We start from the raw sequence: 14,080 nt of genomic DNA, 5'->3' as shown, positions 1-14,080 counted from the left end.
GCAGATGACATTGATGTTAAGCCCTGGAGGCTGACAGAATAAAGGGTACCAGAGGGACGTCAGGGCATTACTCCCGTTGAGTAGAAAGGCCACTCATCTTGCGCTTCTGGTCCAGAATTCCCAAGTAGAAAACTGGACTCTCCTGCTGGTGCTGAGGACTTTGCTTTCAGTGTCTGCTCTGCGACCTTTCGCTCCATTTTCAGTGAGTTCGTGGTAGTTAGAGTGAAGTAGGAAGTGACACAGGTTGCCTGATCTTGTGGCCGTTTTGGAAGGTCATTTTTATTTTGAACTTAAAAATCGAATGTTTTGGAAGAACCTACACCCTCCTTTGAGCCATTGTGTGATTTAAAAGACTGCAGCGTGTGTCTTCCCAAAGCGGATGCATTTAGGTTTATTAACGTTGGGTTTGTCATTGGCGTTTCAATATTTGGTAACAAATGAGGAATGTCAGTTCAGTTTACCAGTGACTTCAAAATAGAGACCTGGTAGAGTTTCCTTTTAGGTTGGGCTTTTCCAAAATCCACAAATGGTCAGAAACTAATTTATCTTGTTTCATCATAGACTTACAAAACACATTTCGGTGCCTAAATGGGATTTGGGATTTTTGTTTGTTTTTTGTGTTGCTTTTGTGAGTGTGTAGAGACAGGGTCTTGATGTGTTGTCTGGGCTGGTCTGAACTGCCTCAGCCTCCCCGTGTCAGGATCGTAGGCATGAGCCGCCGTAACCAGCTTTAATGAGGTGTAATGTTCCTATCCTGCCTTCTTGAACTTTGCTCAGTCAGTACACATATTCTGTTCAAACTGAATAATTGAACCCAGGAACTGAATACATTTAGGTAAAACTTGCTACTTGAGACTCGGGCACCGGGTGGATTTGAATGATGCCGTATCTTGTGCTGTCTATCCTCTCACTATCCACATTCAGGGATGGAAAAGATTTGGAGAGTGATGCTTATAGTAAAGTTCAGCCCAGCTCCCTGCTGTAGAATGTTCTTGTACGAGCAGTCGAGCAGTCAGTAAAGCAACCCTTTTCATTGTTGAACTGCTCTCGTTCTTAGAAAGTTCTTGTTTCTGTTGACTTGAAATTTGCTTCCGTGGTTTAATTTTTCCCACTGTTCTGAATTCTTTCACGTGCCACACAGAACGTGCCTGTTCACCGAGTTCATAATCTTACTTCTCATGGGCCTTGCACTTAGCCTTCGTCAAGCTCATCATCCCTCAGGTTTTGCCTCCTCCTGTCACCAGGCCTTGTCTTCTGGGCTCCAGCATCTGGCTCTTCCCATGGGGTCTGGCCAGCACCGCAGGCTCTGGACCAGCATCAGCTGCCCCCGGGCTCTTAGCTCTTGGGAGTTGCTCCTCCATCCTTTGCCTGCCTGGGCACCGACCTTGCACCTGGTCTCATTCCAGGCTCGGCTCCGGCTCTGCTGGTCCTCCTCTCCCTACAGGATGGCCAGCCGCCGCCCCCTCCCACTGTGCTCCAGGCCCCACCCTGCCTCTCTGGACACTGGATCTGTAGTGTAACGGGAACAGGTCACATGACAGTTTCCTTTCTATGCCTTTTTATCTTCTGTAGACTATTGAGATTTAGTAAACATGTCCGTTTGCAATGTTTGAAAACATTAAATGTTTGAAAATTGGTTAATTTTAAAAATGGTTGAAAAGTTTTGCCTTGTGTGTGTTTGCAAGCGATGAAAACTAAAGGTGGTAGGGATTATATTAATTTATTTAATCTTGGACTCAACATTTTCAAAGCTATATTTTTTGGGTAATACTTGAAAATCATACAGCGTCTGCCCATTTATTTATTTATTTATTTATGAGATGGAGTCTCACTGTGTCACCCAGGCCAGAGTGCAGTGGTGCGATCTCTGCTGACTACAGCCTCTGCCTCCTGGGTTCAAGCGATTTTCAGCCTCTGCTTCCTGAGTAGCTGGGATTATAGGCACCTGCCACCACACCTGGCTAGTTTTTTTTTATTTTTAGTAGAGATGGGCTTTCGCCATGTTGGTCAGGCTGATCTTGGACTCCTGACCTCAAGTGATTCGCCCGCCTTGGCCTCCCAAAGTGCTGGATTACAGGCATGAGCCACCGAGCCAGGCCAGTTTTTTGTTTTGTTTTGTTTTTTAAGACTTACTTTGTTATTCTTCTTTGTTTTGTTTAACATAACATTTCAGAATCATATGCCAAGTAATAGAGGAACGTTTGTTAAGTGGGGCTAGGAATGGGGACTGGGGTACGGCCGACTGTAGTTCTAAGAAGAGGTTCCAGTTTAACACCATTCCTATAAGAATTTTATCGTATTTTAATTCAGAGCAAAAGCCACACAGCTGCATAGAGGTGTAAGTGAGTCCTTTGAGGAAGTAGGTAACTGAGCTGTAAAAAGTCAAGATCACACAGCTGAGGGATTGCAGTGCGTGTTTCTTTTCATTCTGAAAGAACTTTTTACTATTTAACAACTATTTTTAAAGTTACAAAATAGTTTGAAATATAGTAAACTTTTTTGGCCTTTTTTTCTTCTTTCGCTCCTTGTCTTCAGTCTGCGTACTTTTTTTTTACCAAAAGCCCACCTCTCTAGTAAGTGTGAAAGGAAGAGAATGAGAAACTGGTGGTGTGATCTCTACTCTGGAGCCTCGTGTCCCTTCTGAGAAAGATGCCTCTCGTTGTAGAGAAGACACATAACGGTTCTGCTCGGCTGCACTTGGGCATGGAGAACAAGAACCAATTTAGACGAAGGCCTGAATCCACAGAGGCAGACCCTGGGTTAGGAGGCACTTCTGTAGCCTTCAGGAGATGCAGACCAATTAATTAACTCATTGGACTGCTTTGATAGAATAGTGACTTGCTCTGTGGATTCATAGAGAATTATTTGAGGTCAATGATTGGAATGTGATTTTAGAAAATATTCTTTCCTTGGAATTCTTTGGTTTTATGCTGTAATGTAGTTTGTTTGTTTGCTTTGAAGGAAAGTTTGCACTTTCAAGGACGGTTTTAGGGTGTAATGGCCAAAAACCAAACAACAAAAATGGTCATCTTCACTTGGATATATGGGTGCTACATGAGTTCATCTTCACTTGAATATATGGGTGCTACATGAGGTCATCTTCACTTGGATATATGGGTGCTACATGAGTTCATCTTCACTTGGATAGTATGGGTGCTACATGAGGTCATCTTCACTTGGTATATGGGTGCCTACATGAATCTAGACCTTTCATTTGTATTCGATTCAAAGTTAGGTATGTGAGGTCAGCCAGCAAGACATTATACACTAGACCATTTTACATTGATTTAAATTATACTGTCAAGAGCTTGAATAGATTTATAGTATCTTTGGGCCAAAGCCTGCCTATCAGAATCAACCTGTGAACAGTTTTTTTTAATAGCGACTTTATTGTGACACGTACAGGGTGCAGATCTAAAGCGAAGCATAGCTGTTTTAGGTAACCCCTTTGTATTGTCTGTGCCATGCATGTGTGTGTGCCAGTGTGTCCCATGCATGCACGTGTGGGGTGTGTTTGTGTGCACTCCTGTGTGTATCCGCACTTGTGTGTGAGTGAGCACTTAATCGTGCATGCACATCCCTTAGGGGCGTGGACCTGTGGACTTACTGGTCAGTTAGGAATGTGTTGTGTGCGCGTGTCTGCATGTTGTGTGCAAGTGTGAGGTATCTGTGACTACACACATGCCAGTCTCATTATTCCCAGCTTCTTATACTGCAGTTGTCTTTGTTTGGTACAAAGGTGGAAGCTCTGCCAAGGCTTTTTCTTGGTGCGAGCCAGGATCAAAGGGCTGTGGCGTTTTAGAGCTTACAGGCTGAGGGCCCTTGGAAGGCAGGAACTGCAGACGAATTCTAGTCTGTAAGGTTCCTAGTTGTTCTCTGGGGTGAGTCAGCAATGATCTGTGCTTCACTCCCAGTGTCTGTTGGCCATGCTTGGCTCTCAGGAGGCTGGACCAAGGACAGCGTTTGCTCTCCTGGTCTCACCACACCGGTATTGGCTTAGGGAGCCTTATGCGAATGCCGCCATGGACGTTAGCTTTTCAGAGAACGGGAGTGAAGGTTTGGGGAATGTTTCTGTCCTTACCTGTGTTGGCAGTAGTCAGTGTAAGAGGTGGTGGTTTGTGGGTTGTGTACCCTTTGCCTGGTGTTTTCTTCTGATTTCATACTGCTATAAAGAACTGCCCAGGACTGGGTAATTTATAAAGAAAGGAGGTTTAGTTGACTCACAGTTCAGCATGGCTGGGGAGGCCTCAGGAAACTTAGCATCATGGTGAAGTTGAAGGGGAAGTAAGGCACCGTCTTCACAAGGCGGCTGGAAGAAGTGCCCAGTGAAGGGGGAAGAGCCCCTTATAAAACTGTCAGATCTGGTGAGAACTCACTCACTATCATTAGAAGAGCATGGGCGAAACTGCCCCTGTGTCACTTGGTCTCCGCCTAGACACGTGGGGATTGTGGGGATTATAATTAAAGATGAGATTTGAGGGGGGACGTGAAGCCTAACCATATCACCTGGTGTTCAAATGAAGAGGTTATAGAAGCATATCTACTGCTTAAAGAGGGAAATTGGAGTCAGGAAGCTTTAGGCTTAGTTTTCTTCCACATTTAAAACAAGCCCAAGGAAGAGATGGTGCAGCCGTGCAAGCCCCTGGCGCATCTGTTGTGTCTCATACAGGTTTTCTATTTTCTCTGTGTCTTCAGCAGTGCATCTTACACCACCTCAGGGCTCCTTTCATACCCAGGCCCAGTCCTCAGCCTGACACAACATAGACACTCAGCAACTAAGTGTTCTGAGAGGGAGTATAACTCCTGGGGGTCTGCGTCCTATGTCCTCGTGTTTCCTGCCGGTAGTGTTTGGAAGTGCTGTTGACATCTGGGCCCCAGTTGGTCCTTGTTACTGCAGGTCTTGTGCCGTCTCTGGAACAGCCCTTTATGGGCACCGTCTACTCACTCATTCACTTCTGTTGGCTGACGTGGCCCCCGAGATCTCCTCTTGTCCTTAGACTCCGTGAGACCAGACGTTGAGTGTGGAGGCTTCCAGCCCCTGCCTTCTGTCCCAGCTTCGGGCTGGCCTAGCTCCTCGTCCTGCTGTCCTGCTTCAGCCATTCCTCTATGTGCTTTCAGTCCCCTAACAGATTTCTTCAGTTTGCAACATAGCGTGGGAATGATGACTGGCACACATCAGGCAGGTTTATGACATTATGTTTTAAGAGAACACAGAATCCCAAATTACTTATCCTGTATATGTGTTAAAATGTGTAACCTAATTGCTAAACAATGAAAAACAATTCCTTTTACGTTTAAAAACTCAAGAATATAATGGTAGTTGCAATGTACTTTAAACAGAGAAGTCCTCTTGCTTGACAAAGGTAAAGGAAACTGTTCGGTCCGACTTTGTTCCTTTCATGCCTGCCAGGGCTTCTGGTTTTATGGAGACCTCAGGCTAGGAGCAGCCCTGAGCAGGGAGACTGAGTTACAGAGAATCCCCACCAAGTTGCAGGCAGAGGGACAGCCGAGGCCCTCAGGAGGTGCCCGAGAGCAGAACCACTACGGCAAGTTCACCGAGAGATCTGGAAAGTTAGAATCCCAGTCCCAGTCCATCAAATCGAGCAACATAAAATTAAGTTGTCCTTACTGTGAAATGGCAATTTGTAATGATTTCTGAGAAGTGGGACCCATGGTGGTGTCGATGTCTGAGCCAGGTGAGGGTGAGATCCCTGGCGCCATGGGCTGGCCGCCAGGATGCCCTGGGAAACGCCTTCTGTTCACAGCTGTGTGATTCTTTTCTTTCTGTATTGGTGAAGCAGCCAGACCCGGTCCCTTTGGAATGCCTGGGATGGTGCCGCCGCATGTTCCTCCTCAGATGCTCAACATTCCGCAGACCTCTCTGCAAGCAAAGCCCGTGGTAAGGCCTTCCCTGCACTGGGTCGGGTGGCCGGTCGCAGACACGGTGTGTGCATTGAATTTCAATGAATGCCAAAATAAGTTCCTAAGCTCTTGAATTGATGTGTGAAATAGATGCCAGTGTTTGTTGAAATAAAAATGAGCCAGGAAACATCGGCCTGGACCTGAGTCGGGTCCTGCTGGCCACGTGCACGTGACCTGTGCCCTTCGCTTCAGGCCCCACAGGTGCCCAGCCCAGGGGGCGCCCCGGGCCAGGGTCCATACCCGTACAGCCTCTCTGAGCCAGCACCTCTCACGTTGGACACGAGCGGGAAGAATCTGACGGAGCAGAACAGCTACAGCAACATTCCTCACGAAGGGAAGCACACGCCGCTGTATGAGCGGTCCTCGCCCATCAACCCGGCCCAGAGCGGCAGCCCCAACCACGTGGATTCCGCCTACTTCCCTGGCTCTTCTACATCGTCATCTTCCGACAACGACGAGGGCAGCGGAGGGGCGACAAAGTGAGTGGTGCGCGGGTCGCGGGGTGCTTCCTGGCAGGTAGTGACCTGGGGAAGCTGCCTTCTGGCCTGCCAGCCCAGCTGGTGTTGTGCTCAAAGATGTAGTTGGTTGCAGGTGGGTGATGGTCAGTCTGTACTCAGACGGAGGCTCCTTGGACAGAGAGGAGAGACGAAGAGTAGGTATGTTCTTTGAAGTTTTCCATGATTTAAAACCTGCACCATCCCAGCCCCATGGCCTGGAGCCACAGGAACCTTTCTGGGGAAGAATTTGACAAGACCTGGTTTGTGTGATGCCCCAAACATGGGGGCATTTGTCCGGTGTGGTGCCACTCACACCCACCACAGCAACTGCCTGCCGACCCCTGAAACATTGATCTCCTCCTGGATCAAGGGAGCTCTGAATTTCCTCTCCTTCTCCTAAACTCAGCAGGTCAGAGGACACTTTTGAAATAACACTGTTTGTCCAAGCAAAACCCTAGAAAGCTGCCTAGACCCGGGCTGGAATTGTTTCCTTAGAGGAGTATTTTAAACACTGTGTGTCCCTGAGTAAATGAGTTCACAAATACATAGTTGGTTAAAATTTGATCGAGGAAATCTTAAATTTGCACTCCCCCTTTCCTTTAAACTGTCTTATGTTTATAACAAAAAAACAGAGACAGAAAATTTCTTTCCTTTAAGTCAATGTCTCCTTTTCCTTAGTGTGAACTCTACAGCGTAGATAACCAGGACTGGTTGATGTTACATCTATTTCTTATGTAAGAAATGTAAGAGACGTAGTTGTCAGTTTCCATGCCAGTTCTTACCTGGAGTGTCACCTGAAGCAGGTGATCTTTCTTCTCTGTCCTCTCTCCATCTGTAAAATGGGAATGAATGTCTGATAATCCAGGGCAGAGCTTATTGAAGGGCTCTCTGCCATCCAGGGATGCACACCCTGTTGATAGCAGAGAAGTATAACATTAGTAAATGTTGATTTGCTAAATGTGCAGAGAAGTATAAAATTAATAAATGTTGATTTGCTGTATATGCAATGCCAAGACTCTAAAATGAAGTAAAGAGTTGCAGTTGAATATTCAAACTTTTAAATTAACCTCTAGCAAAATAATATATTGAGTACCCATTGAATCAGAATCTCTGGTTAGGGTCCCCAAATTTGCATTTTACATAAACACCTCAGTCAGTCTTTAGCACACTGAAGTTTGAGAACAACTGGTAGATGGTCTTAGAAGCCCTTACGCACCAGAATTCTAAGGCATGTGCAGTTTATTTTAAAATGTGACTGATATCAGCAAGGTCCGAGTGTCTGTTAAATACAGTTTTTGGTTTAGTAAGAAATGTTCTTTCTAAACTGTGAAACATGGGTGAGAAATAAGACAAAAAGCAAAAGAAGTAAGCTTTATAACCCCAACAAGAGTTCAGTGCTAATGATGGAGATGTGGAAACCAGGTCAGGGTGCTGACTTGGGGACGTAGGTGGTGACTGGAGCATATCTCAGTTGAGGCACTTGTTCCTCCGGTGGGGAGGGATTGAGAAGAATGTGAGTTGCCATCTAATTTGGCAAGTTGTCTTTGTTAGGATGAGCTGAACTTGGAGTGATTAGGACTGCCTGAGTAAGTCCTGTCTTTGCTGTGTACACACCCTCCTACCTGTCTGTAAAGGTTCTGGTCAGCTTTTTGGAGCCTGGGCATCTGGCCTCCCTCTGACCTCTTGCAGTGCTTATTGTCTTTATCCCCAGTATGGCATCTTTAGTGTTTTCTGGAGATGCATCTTGTTTCTGTCACTGGAATTTGACCTGGTCAGAGTCTTGTGTTTTTCCCATCCTTGTGGTATGAAGTGCCATGAAGAATGCAGGGTACACCCTGTAATCAAAAGATTGGATTCAAGCTGTGTGACTTAGCAGTGACTTAATTTCCTTGAATCTGTTTCTACTTTTATTATAATAAGGAAGAGACAGACATGTTAGAGTTGAGATGAATGAAGGCAGAGGAGACGAGGGTGCTTGATTCTGAAGGCTTTGGGGTCAGAAACTAGCATTCAACTTGGGGTCAAACCCTTGATCACGGTCATCCTTTCCTTCTGGCAGGTACAGGGGTGTGACGCGTGTGCCAAGCAGGGACAGTGTTCATGATTTTCAGCAAGGGTTCAAGTGTGTTGAATTGGTTGTTCTGCAGTGTGTAATGTGCCCCTTAGGCTGTGCATAAGAGAATGAAGAATTGCTTTCATAGTTTACCAAAAAAAAGTCACTACTTTTTTAACCTTTGGTTTAGAATTGAATGAGGACCCCGGGACCTATGTTGCTTTTTCAGGATGGTCCTTAGGGAATGGAAATTATTCATTCTCTTAGGTAAGAAATACTTAGGCATTTATTTACCAGTGAACAGGGCAGAGGATAGGAGTGATGAGGTCTGTGCGCAGAGCTTGCATTCTAGAGGACAGTATGTAAGCAGTGAACATAGAAGCCCTGACGAGTGCATGAAGAAGACATGCCGAGAGTGAGGAGCGGGGAACTGGGAGCACTAGAGCAAAGGGGAGCGGGAAGACTGGGAGAAAGAAGCAAATCAGCTGATGGACTGTGGGGTGAGGACCAGCAGGGCCGGGCCGTGCACAGCTGGGTGTGTTCTGAGTGCCACGGGAAACGTCTAGGGCAGACTTGTTACCCCGTGGCCTGCGGGCCGTGCGCAGCCCAGGATGGCGTCCCAACACAAATTCATCAACTTTCTTAAAACATGATGAGATTTCTGATTTTTTTTTTTTTTAAAGCTCATTAGCTATCGTTAGTCTATTTTATGTGGGGCCCAAGACAATTCTTTTTCTTCTAATGTGGCCCAGGGATGCCAAAAGATTGGACACTGCTGATCCAGAGTGAGCTTAGCATGACCTTAGGCTGGAGAGACCCTGGTGTTTTTTTGGAGGTGAGTTTACTCCCACCTTGATGCCATTTACCCTCGAGACAGTGGGTCTCCGGACAGTCAGACCATTCAGCTAGTGGAAACAGTTGAACTCCAGAACTCTGGTCTTAACATAAATTGATGGTAAAAATGTTTATATGTATGTATATATTTTAAAATTTTTTTGAGGTGGAATTTTGCTCTTGTTGGCCAGGCTGGAGTGCAATGGCATGATCTCGGCTAACTGCAACCTCTGCCTCCCGGGTTCAAGCGATTCTCCTGCCTCAGCCTCCCGAGTAGCTAGGATTACAGTTGCCCACTACCACGCCCAGCTAATTTTTCTGTATTTTCACTAGAGACGAGGTTTCACCATGTTGGCCAGGCTGTTCTCAAACTCCTGACCTCAGGTGATCCACCCGCCTCGGCCTCCCAAAGTGCTGGGATTATAGGCGGGACCCACTGGGCCTGGCTAGAAACATTTATAATTTCTGGACTATAAAATAACAGAGGCGATTGGCCTTGTAGATGTGTAGCAAGTTGTGCCCCCACCTGCTACGCTCTGCCTCTCATTGTCCAGCCCTAACTTCTCCTGTCTCTGTAGTGTACGTTCAGTGATACCACAAGGAAGGAATAATGTGGGACACCCTGCACAATAAACGGCCTAGCTTCCCCAACAGTAAATCAGTGGCGCTCTTTTAAAGGGTGGTAGTGATGGGCGATGGGGATTGTTACAAAAAAAGACAACAAAAAAAGAAAAAAGCTTCCTATGAATTAAACAGGTAAGTGCTTTTCTAAAATTATTATTATTATTATTACTGTTTTAGGGACAGGGTCTTGCTGTTTCACCCAGGCTGGAGTGCAGTGACATCATAACTCACTGCAGCCTCAAGCTCCTGGGCTCGGGTGATCCTCACACCTCAGCATGTTCCCCCTGAGATGAAAGACATGTTCCACCATGCCCAGCTAACTTGTATTATTTATAGTCATGGGGTCTTGCTGTATTGTCCAGACTGGTTTCAAACTCCTGGCCTGAAGCCATCCTCCTACCTCTGCCTCTGAAAGTGCTGGGATTACAGGCATGAGCCACTGTGTGCAGCCGACGGCAACTGTTTTAAATGGAAAAAGATACAAATGTGCTGAGTGTGGTACTGTACACCTGTAGTCCCAGCTACTCAGGAGGCTGAGGCGGGAGGATCACTTGAGCCCAGGAGGTCGAGGCTGCAGTGAGCTATGATCATACTTGTGAATGGCCAGTGCACTCTCTCCTGGGCAATGTAGTGAGAGGTCATCTCTTAAAGGTATAAGCATGGAATTCACAGAGGAAGCAGCCATCGATAAATGTAAAAAGTTGTTCACCCTCATTAAGAATATCAAAGTTCTATAACTTAGAACATAAGATACCTTTCACAAAAGCTTATAAAATTGTCAATCATTTATTTCTGAAGATAAAATGTGGTGAGGGGTTATAGACGGAGTTATTGGGTCCTGGCTATCGCCACTGAGCGTTGCTGGATGTTGTCATGACTTGTGGACGTCTGAGAGCTGTGTGGGTTCGGGTGCTCTTTGTGGAGGTTTGCTCTGTGCCTGTAGGAAGGTGGCTGTGGGGTGTGCATGGCAGCAACATTGGTGGAACAGATGTGTGCGACCCCATGCCGTCATCAGGGTTCATTGCACAGGAGCCTCATACATACTACAGAGAATCTGCTTTTATAACCCCAAGTTCATGGGGAGGCGTCCACACAGATGGCAGCAGATCGGGAAGTGCTCTCAGCCAGTCCTCAGGGGCAGTAGGGCAGTCTTCATCTGGGTGCGCTTGGCAGCTCTGAGCTTTATCTCTTCTTTTTGTTGTATTTCTTTAATATCTTATTCAGCGTTTTAGTTTCTTTAGTTGGGTGAGTTGTTCAGTGTCTTTGTACCGTACAGTTCTCCTGTGCTGTTGGAATGGAAGTCATGGGCTGTGTTACTCTTTTGAAATGTAAATTTCTCTTTAGAATTTTTGGAAAAATCTGTTAGAGGAGGAGTTCTTAGAATATGAGAGGACTTCTTGCCACATAGCTGTGCCTGCCTGACGAATTTTTCCAACAAAATTGAAGGTGAACCTGTTAGGAGCTCAGTTCTGAGTTTGATTCGCTACTTTGAAGAGACACAACACTCTCTTTCTAGCATGTTCCTTGAAAGAAAATAGGCTGGTGCTTGGGTAGTGATCAGAACTGGCAGTTATTCTAGGCCTAAAAGAGTTTGGCAATAAAATAAGAAAAAGGGGCCACGTATGGTGGCTCATGCTTTAATCCCCACACTTTGAGAGGCTGAGGCTGGGGGATTACGTGAAGCCAGCCTGGGCAACATAAAATTTAAAAATTAGCCTGACATGGTGGCATGTGCCTGTGGGTCCAGCAACCTGGGTGGCTAAGACAGCAGGATCACTTGAGCCCAGGATTTGGAGGCTGTAGTGAGCCATGATGGCACCACTGCAGTCCGGCCGGGCAACAGAATGAGTCCCTGTCTCTTAAAAAGGAAAGAAAGAAAAGGAATGAAATGTGTGGCTTTCTAAGTAACGTCTCTGCCAGTTCCTTGTTAGAGCAGTAGTGCAGTACCAGCATAAACTTGCTTTATTCTTGTTTAAATTTTAAAAATTGAGGTGACATTCTTGTCTTTTTTCCCTTCCTGGTGCCTGTCAGATGTTTGTAATCTTGTTTCAGTTGAATTAAGAATTAAAGCTGAGGCTGGGTGCAATGGCTCATGCCTGTAATTTCAGCACTTTGGGAAGCTGAGGTAGGCGGATCACTTGAGGTCAGAAGTTCAAGACCAACATGGTGAAACCCTTTCTCTACCAAAAAATACAAAAATTAGCCGGATGTGGTGGTGTGTGCTTATAGTCCCAGCTGCTTGGGAGGCTGAGGTAGGAGAATTGCTTGAACCTGGGAGGTGGAGGTTGCAATGAGCCGAGATTATGCCACTGCACTCCAGCCTGGGCAACGGAGTGAGATCCTGTGTAAAAAACAAAGCAAAACAAAACAAAACAGTTACAATTGAATCCTTGTGGAGGTGTTTATTATATGTTACTTTCGTAGATTCATTTGGACTTGCAGAATCTGAATCAAATCTGAGGTTGATGTATTACAATTTTTAATTCTTTGTTTTATACTGTTTTTCTAATTATCATCTTGATACAAAGTTATATAGAATTCAAACACTGGAAAATACAGTATAGAGAATTCCCCATGATCTTACTTCTAGAGAGGTAATTATATTTGAAAGACTGTTGAATATTCAAGCACCTTATTTTCCTCTGCATCTGCTAAAATAAGATTTTTACAATAACTAGGTCTATCTTAGGGAGAGTAACTTGCCCTTTTTCCTTTTCTTCCATCTTTTATACTTAATATACTTATGTAACTATGTATTCTTATTTGTGCATGTATTAATATGCATGTGTACTTAATACCTAATATTTAATAAGATCTATATATGTCCACTTTATTACTTTAATATTTTTGCATAAAATTACTGACATTTTAAAATAGATATGTAAAAGTCCTCATTCAGAGAGAAGACTGACTGAGTTTTTTTCCACCTTGTGTCCTTATTTGTATAAATGTGTTTCATTTTCTTGAGAATTTATATATGTATCTTAGTAGAGAAAGCCCTGTGGAATAGGACATCTCCACATTTATTATTTATTTTGACATGTGGTGTTATGGAGGCATCTCTTGCATAAGTCTTGTGTTCCCCTCCCCTGTTAAGTTTTGCTAATGACTTGTACTCCCTGGACCAAATCTGGACTGTGAAAGATGAACCACAGGAAGGCAGGCTGTTTGGTGTTAGCGTGCTCCATGAGCAGCACTGAGACTGAGCTGTTGGCAGGAAGCGGTTTGCTCAGTCTCTTGGTTGGTATTTCTCGGTGGCGTTGTGACTTGAAGCTCGCAGGACCTCAGAGCATTCAGATGTGCATGGCAGGTTTGCTGTGTTGTTTGTATATTAAATTAGCTGATGAATAAGCTCAATGAATGGTAGCTGTCACTACTTTTTAAAAATTAACTATTAGTATGCTAGAAAACCAGAACACTGATTCGGTTTTTAGTGTAAAATAACTAAAAGAATTTTATTTGGCTCCCTTTGATCTGGTATCCTAGGAAGTATGTACCTGATGTGCCTGTTTTGCTTGAAGATGGTGTTGAATGTTTTTCTTGTCCTTTAAGTCCTTTCCAACTCCACTTCCAAAAAAACTTTGTGTTTCCCGAGGAGAATTCCATCGTGCCCTGCTCCAGGATCCTAGGCATGGGTCCTGGGGCTGAGGGAATGACTTTACTATAGCTGTGGGTTTTTCTTTCAGATCGTTACGCTCTTGTTCCAGACAGATATTTGCTTTATATTTATGTTTTGACTTTTTAACACATGGTACCATTTCTAATATCTTCTCATAAAAGTGATTCTGAATTTTATACGTTGGCAAAAATTAATCATCATCTATATCATTACATTGTGTGCTAACCATCCACTAATCTGTGTAGACATTTCGTATTGGTCTTAAGACAGATGTGTTGACACAGTTAGGTGTCTCTGAATCCTCACTTGCGGGGTCCAAGGGGACTGCTCCGTGGCCAGTTGGGGCTTCTTGGTCACACAGTCTTCTGATGACAGTGAGAAGCCCTGACAAGGCTGTGAAAGAAGTTTGAGCCATCATCTGACTGCCACATGGAAAAGTGCTTTCTGTGTTCCTGACATTTTAAGCTCACCCATTACGTGAAGGAACCTGAATGTGTGACGTTAGCTTAACTAGGGCATGAGAAGACTAGA

General features: G+C 44.9%; 1 protein-coding gene across 3 annotated transcripts in view; it reads left to right on the top strand.

Annotated features, from left to right (window-relative positions):
• Window positions 1-14,080, top strand: part of FAM120A (family with sequence similarity 120 member A) — a 120,153-nt gene that overhangs the window by 64,246 nt on the left and 41,827 nt on the right. For 2 of the 3 annotated variants that reach the window (XM_017847074.1, XM_017847072.1), the window contains exons 6-7: window positions 5,799-5,899; window positions 6,115-6,401. In XM_017847074.1, coding sequence (XP_017702563.1) covers window positions 5,799-5,899; window positions 6,115-6,401 — 388 coding nt within the window. The remainder of the gene's footprint in view (window positions 1-5,798; window positions 5,900-6,114; window positions 6,402-14,080) is intronic. The other variant, XM_017847073.1, reaches the window with a different exon arrangement.

The sequence above is a fragment of the Rhinopithecus bieti genome, unplaced genomic scaffold (genome assembly GCF_001698545.2).
Source record: "Rhinopithecus bieti isolate Rb0 unplaced genomic scaffold, ASM169854v2 scaffold_29034, whole genome shotgun sequence".
Classification (NCBI taxonomy): Eukaryota; Metazoa; Chordata; class Mammalia; order Primates; family Cercopithecidae; genus Rhinopithecus; species Rhinopithecus bieti.
The sequence above is the reverse complement of the archived record's forward strand: the minus strand, read 5'-3'. Positions and strand labels throughout refer to the sequence as shown.